General features: G+C 49.0%; 1 protein-coding gene across 1 annotated transcript; it reads left to right on the top strand.

Moving 5' to 3' along the window:
• Positions 1 to 254: 254 nt before the first annotated feature.
• LOC148814696 (melanoregulin) lies at positions 255 to 3,296 on the top strand. Its single transcript, XM_088906519.1, has 5 exons — positions 255 to 387; positions 468 to 627; positions 1,994 to 2,084; positions 2,557 to 2,720; positions 3,066 to 3,296. The coding sequence occupies exons 1-5, from the start codon at positions 296 to 298 to the stop codon at positions 3,294 to 3,296; spliced, it is 738 nt and encodes a 245-aa protein (XP_088762645.1). The 5' UTR covers positions 255 to 295.
• The last annotated feature ends 3,630 nt before the right edge of the window (positions 3,297 to 6,926 follow it).

Below are 6,926 nucleotides of genomic sequence, written 5' to 3'. Positions count from 1 at the left end.
GGTGCACAGAGAGGTCTGCTCTGCCACGCCAGTCTACATTCCCAGCTCAGCCCTGGTCTGTTACCAGTAGGCCCACTCCTCACGGACCTGGGAACTCTCCAGTAGACCAGTGTCAGACTCGCGGCTCTCCAGAACAACTCCAGTCGGTTGCCATCAGAACTACCGTCCAGGACCGGAACCAGCCCACTTTATTATCGAAGTCCCGGGATTCGTTGGAGCCGTTCTCCCTGCGTGGCACCAGGTTCTGACCCGTTTCTTCCCGGCTGGACCCGGTCAGCCTCCCCCTTGTGCAGCGATGGGCTCTGGACTCCGGCGGTTCTGCACGCAGTACTGCTGCTGCTGCTGCTGCGGAGAAGAGGAGCCGGAGGAGAAGAGCCCCATTCTGAGGTAGCGATCGGCCCCCGGCCCGGCCTGCCTCTCGCGCTCTGACGTGTCTGTGTGTGTGAAGGCGCTGTGTCTGTCCTCAGCGAGACGCTGCAGTACTTCGACCGCGAGGCCAAGAGGCGCAGGGCGGAGGAGACCAACCTGTGGAGCGAGCCGGCCGACAAGTCGCACACGGAGAGAGACGACGACCGCGAGCTGTACAACCTGCTGCACAGGAGAGCCAAGACACGGCGGGGGTCCCAGGTCAGAGGTTAGAGGTCAGAGGGAGAGAACCAGGGGTGAACGCATTTGTCTTTTCACATACCCTGTATGAAATGTGCTGATAGAATGCAAAGCCATTTCAAACATTGATCTACTGGTCCTGTCTGTATCTGAATTGTTATCTAAGCTTGAGGAATTGCTGCCCTGAACTTTGCCCTGATTGAAGAGCGTTATTGTTCTCTGTCTGTCAGTGATCAGCTGGCAGTTAATCAATCTGCCTTTATTATCATTTAATTAACCTACATTATTACCTTATTCTAATGGTCATTTCCAGAGCATCTACCCCAGCACACTGTAGGGTCTGTAAACAGTGTTTTGAGTTTGAAAGGTTACGACTGTAAAAGTCAGGTCACTGTGCTTGAGTCTTATATTAATTAAGGAAGCTAATGAGCCGTAATTAGCTATCAGTTTAGCTATATCAGTATATCAGTATAGCAGTATTGGTGACAGTTGGCTAGGTGCAGTTATCACACATGGCCACAAGATGGCACACTAAGCCCACACTAATTGGTGCCTCTTGTCTCTATATTAATAAATGGATTTTTGTGGGTGCAACCAGCAGTGGACTGGCATTCCAACAAGTCCCACCTTGCAGCCTCCCTTTCTGGAATGGGCTTCCTCTACCCCATCCAGGAATAAACAGCTTTCTGATAATGGTCGGATGTTTATTATTAGTAAATGGGTTCATGTTGTGTCAGAGGTATTGTGTATTGTGTTGTCTTTTACTGTATCTCCCTGCAAAGCAAAATTCCCAAATGGGACAATTAATAATTAATAATAATAATTGCTTACACTTATATAGCACTTTTCTGGACATTCCACTCAAAGCGCTTTACAGGTAATGGGGATCCCCTCCACCACCACCAGTGTGCAGCCCCGACTGGATGATGCGACACAGCCATAGTGCACCAGTACGCTCCCCCCACACCAGCTCTCAGTGGGGAGGAGAGCAGAGTGATGGAGCCAGTTCAGAGATGGGGATTAGCGGGAAGCTATGATTGTTAGGAGCCAATGGGAAATTTGGCCAGGACGCCACCCCTAACCTTTTCGAGAAACGCCCTGGGATTTTTAATGACCACAGAGAGTCAGGACCTTTGTTTTTGGTCTCATCTGAAGGACAGCGCCTTTTTACAGTATAGTGTCCCTATCACTATACTGCGGCATTAGGACCCACACAGACTGCAGGGTGAGCGCCCCCTGCTGGCCCCGCTAACACCTCTTCCAGCAGCAACCTGAGTTTTTACTTAATTAGTTAAGGAAGGAGGTTTTAAATGTCCACCTGTTTGTTTCCGGCCTTTCCCGTGACTTCGTGTGCTGAGGCCCTGCGCCCCTCTCTCCTCCCTCTCAGGGGTACCGGCGGCTCAGCGTGGACATCCACGCCATGCGGCAGGTCCGCCGAGACGTGAGGGAGAAGTGGAAGATGATTTTGGAGAACCTGGGTGAGTCCCCGAAGGGGGAGGGAGAGAGGAGGGCGCTGACAGAATCCACTGGGAAGGGCAGGGGGACGAGTGAGGTCTGAAAACCACAGACAACATCGTCTGCTTGACCACTGCACGTGTGTTTTGTGCTCGATCGTTTGACTGCTTAGTTGCTTGGTGATTAAAAGATCTCATGCGGCTCTTTTTTTGAACGACGCCCAGGGAGTTGTCTTCAGTGATCGAGTAGTTGCTGGATAGCTGCACCACGCACCCACACCTCTTTGTGCAGCGAAGTGACAGCTACTTTCCTTCCTAAAAGCACTCACTGCTGGACCTGAAGTTCTCCAGGGGGCAGACTCTGCATGCAGCGCCTTTGCAGTCTCTTCTGTTTAAAAATGACCTGGATGTCTGGGGTGTTTCTTACAATCCCGCCACGCAATCGGACGTCACTCCCTCTCTCCACTGGCCCATTTCCTCTCTCTCTCTCTCTCAGGGTTCATGGCAGAGGCTGAGTCTCTACTCACCGTGTCCTCCAGTACCACCTACGCCAACCTACGCTATGCCACCACCGCCCGCTCTCTGCTGCAGGCGCTGCACCAGGACACTGCCATCTTCGACAGCAAGGGGGCACCGCCCGAGCGCTATCTCTTCGTGCTGGTGAGGCTTGGAGGGGCAGGGGGGGTCGGGGGGGGTGGAGAGGGAAGCTGTAGGGAGGGTCCGCTTTGTGCGTGTTTTTCTGGGGGTCATTGACAGGGGGCATGCCCATCATTGGGGTGGGGGTGGGGAACAAGGATATTACAGGGGTAGCAGTGGCCCCAGGTAAGGATAGAGTAGGAAAAGCAGGAGGAAATGGGGGCGAGAGAAGGGAAGAGGGGAGAGAAAACTGGGAAAAGAGGAGGATGTAAGGAGAGGGCCAGACTGGGAGAGCAGGCAGAGGAACAGAAAGGGAGTATCCGAACACTTCATCCCATCCAGTCCCTCCTCCTCCTCCTCCTCCATCAGGACCGCCTGATCTACCTGGATGCCGCGGAGGATTTCGTGGACAAGGCCCGCCGATTCTACCCCAAGGAGGAGGAGCTTCCGGACGAGGCAGAGGTGGAGCCGTTGCTGACCACACCCATCCTTGTGGCTAAGGCCAATCACCAGCTGCCAGGCGAGGAGGAGGAACTAGTGGAGGAGGAGGGCAGTGCAGAAATGGATGAGGACATGTTCATGTCCAAGTCTCTGGAGTGAGCGCTTGGGTTACCTGGCAGGGTGTGGGCAGCAGGGGGCACTGTTTTGATTTTGGTTAGTTGCAAGTTGCAAGAGACAGCTAAAACTGGGCCAGTCCAGCCTTATAAACCTTTTTTTGCTAGTTGCTGTTCTTTAGGTACTTCTTTAAAGTATTTAGCTACAAAAAACTCCCCTCGTCCACCAAAACACAATATTCCGAGTTGTTTTTGTTGTTACCAGTCAAAGGCAAGCAATGAACTGGCCTTGTATCCAATCACAAAACCAAAATCTCCATCTAGAAGGATTGCAGGTTTGCCTGTTAACTCAGATTAAGTTCAGTTAATTTTGTAGCTTTGGAGTAAACAAAAAAAATAAATCTTTTTTTTACATTAAATGGCCTACATTTGAGAATACTTTCAAAATATTCAAAAATAAGTAATGGGTGTAGTCTGCTTCATTGTTTAGTCCAGCTGGAGATTCTGATTGAAAGGGGAGCTGCAATGCTATTTTTATATTTTGGGGTTAGAAACTGATGCACTGCTGAGTGCATTTCAATTCAAAATACAATAAATGTAAAACGTACACAGTAACTTGCAAAACCTCCAATTTACATCACGAAATTCCAGGTCTGTGCAGTCCCATGTTCTGCGATTCAGAATTCAGGCAACAAAGTGTCCGGTGGGGTGAAGCAGCCCTGTGACATTGTAAACAAGCAGGCTTTGTGAATCCAGCTCTTTCAAGCCAATAGAAATATCGCTGTCGACTTCAATGTAGTTTTGCCGAGAAATACTATTTACTTGTTTGCTCTGTATGCAGATGGCTTTGGTATATTTCTACAGTGAAACATCTTCCGCACAACCTGTATGTATTCGCTTGTCCATCACATTAGTGACTAGTGAGCAGGAAGGGCTGCATCACGTTGTGATTCTCGCGAACTCCTGACAACTTGGTGACCATACAGTACTTTTACAAAGTTCACGATTTTGTGCTTAATTCGAAGCTCGTCAAATTTTTCTGTACTGTCAAATAATTTATTCTGTGACCGCGATTTAATAACCGGTCTGAGAAATTGGGACTGCAGTTGCCCTTTAAATCAATTTACAAGCCACAGTGTGCCCTTCAGCAGAGAGTGCCTGGCCTGTGCAGTGTGCCCAGCGCCCGGGCACATGCTTGCACAGGGGTCCAGGCTCCAGTGTGCTTGCTGGGGTTACAGGGCCAGTGTGAGGGTTCAGCGGTGAACCAGGGGCTCAGGTTGTTGCTCAGGGGTACAAAGCTCACAAGAAAGAGGCAGCACGAGCAAAGAGACGTCAAACAAATTAGGAGGAGTTTGGGAACTTGATTCAGATTTCGTCCTGAGAGAGCGGGTTTGCAGCAATGGCTCAGGCACAGTTGGTCCCTTTCCTCTGTTTTTCCTGTCAGTTCTCCTGTAAAATTGAAACCAGCGGAGAACAGGCTGCATGCTTGCAATCCAGATCTGATCCCGGCCGTCCAGCAGGTTCTGAAGGTGTCCTCATGTCCTCAGGGTCACATTGATCTAATTGAGCCTTAATTAAACTATTTCAACCCAAGTACAGTTCATTGGGTTGCCTACAGAAGACGAATAAGAACCCATGCGTAATGGAATATTACAAGGCATGAAGTATTAATAAGCCTTTGAGCTCTGTTCCCATGTTCTCTGTAAGCCTTTGAAGCCAGAATTAGAATTGTTCCCTTATTAAAAATCCAGCATATCTGAGCAGGACATAAACAAGCTCGTGTGTTTTTCCAGCTCCACATTTGCCAATAGAAACTGATCCCTCTCCTCTGGCCGTAGGGTGTGTGTGATCACTCTGATCCCTTTCACAGCGCAGCTAGAGCAGGGAATAGTGAAGAGCCCATAGAGAGGATTAACCACAGTGCTTCTCACTGAAAACAATGCCAATTACAAGAACATAAGAAGGGTCACAAATGAGAGGAGGCTCATCTAGCCTGTTGGGTAGCTAGCAGCGATTGAAGGATCTTTAAAATAAGCCAGGATATCTGCTTCATGAGCATGGCAGGGCAACGTACCAGACTCGCACAACTCACACAAAAAGATAAGTCAGCTGTTAGCGAGTAGCTCTGCTGTCTGAGCACCAAAGTGTTTTCTGTAAGAAGTGAGCAGTGAACTGGTTGTGAGTTGTTTTTGTCAGTAAGAGAGGCTGCTAAAGTGGCTTTTGTAGGAGTAGGTGTCTAAAACTGGCAGTACTCGCTGTGAGATGTGGTGCTCTAAAAGCACCAGGGTTCTCTGTATCAGGGATCAGTCTGCCTCCTGTTGCAACACACCCCTCCGAGTATCCAAATGAGGCATGAGCACAAGCCAGCGAGCTCTTCCCAGAGCCCAGGTGATCAGGAGCACGATGTGGAAGAGGGCGTTGAGACTGGCATTGCTGTGCAGTGACGTGACTGTGCTCCTGTTGTCTGTACGATGGGCTACTGTCTCATAACTCTGCTGGGATTCTGTCAATCTGAAATAAAACTCAAAAAGAAAGTTCTGCAGTGTCTAAAACTCAAGTGATTTGTTTAGAAGTCTGGCGAGTTTCAGGAAAGCTCTAACAAATGTTTTATGTTTTTTTCATGAAGAACAGATCAATCGCAGGTAGCTGCTTTCTTTCAAACAGTCCAAACTAGTGGCTTCCCAGTGCGGTTAAGGATGAACAGAGCTTCTGCTGCTAGTGTCGTAAACAGCTTGTCATTTTGTTCTGTCCACTCTGCCTAACTGCACACCTTTTTAAGTACAGGACTGGGTGTCACCATAGGAGTGTGTGTGTTGGAGTGTGTATCACTGCAGGAGTGTGTGTCACTGCAGCAGTGTGTGTGAGAGTGTGTGTTTCAGTGCAGGACTATGTGCTTGAGACTGTGTGTGTGTGTCAGTGCAGAACGCTGTGTGTTTCAGTGCAGGAGTGTGTGTGTGCGGGACTGTGTGTGTGGGGCAATGTGTATCTCTACAGTAACAGTCTGGCAGTGCTGACAGATGCCAGGTTATGTAACTATGTGGCAAGAGAACAACAACAAACTGCAACAACACAGAACACAGAGTGGTTGCGAAGGGAATCACACTCTCAGTCCTCCCCCTGGGTCCTACAGCCTCAATAAGATCAGGGATGGAAATAAGACTCCTTTTGTGCTCCTGGAACATTTAGATCGCCTGTAAAAGAGTCAAAATTGTACACAGACTGTTCAAATTAAACAAAAAAGCCAATGTACATGCTTTTTATAGTTTGGTCACAGTTCTCCCAGTGCAGAGTAAGGTCTTGTGGGTTAAACACCAGCACCAGGGCTTGGTATGTGGGTGTCCCAGTTCGGATGAGCCTGTGGCCAGTCCGAACTGGGAAGGAAAGGGGAGTCTCTTATCTCCTGACTGAGCACAGGGCATGCAGTGCAGTTATAAACAGCTCTCCATCTGTCCTTCTGATTCTCTCAAATCTCCCTCGTTTCAGAGTCTTTCTAGATCCAGATTTAAAGCGCTTCATCCGCATTGCCATGAAATGATACAGATGTGTGCAAAACCGGTGTGCGGGGTAAGAACATATGTCCAGGCTTTGTGTGATAGGCAACCGTCTCATACTTCTGCCTGTGGGATTTTGTAAATCTGGAATAAGCATTAAAAACTGTTAAAAGTTCAAGCGATTT

This window comes from Atractosteus spatula, chromosome 26, assembly GCF_055471065.1.
Source record: "Atractosteus spatula isolate fAtrSpa1 chromosome 26, fAtrSpa1.hap1, whole genome shotgun sequence".
Taxonomy (NCBI): domain Eukaryota; kingdom Metazoa; phylum Chordata; class Actinopteri; order Semionotiformes; family Lepisosteidae; genus Atractosteus; species Atractosteus spatula.
The sequence above is the reverse complement of the archived record's forward strand: the minus strand, read 5'-3'. Positions and strand labels throughout refer to the sequence as shown.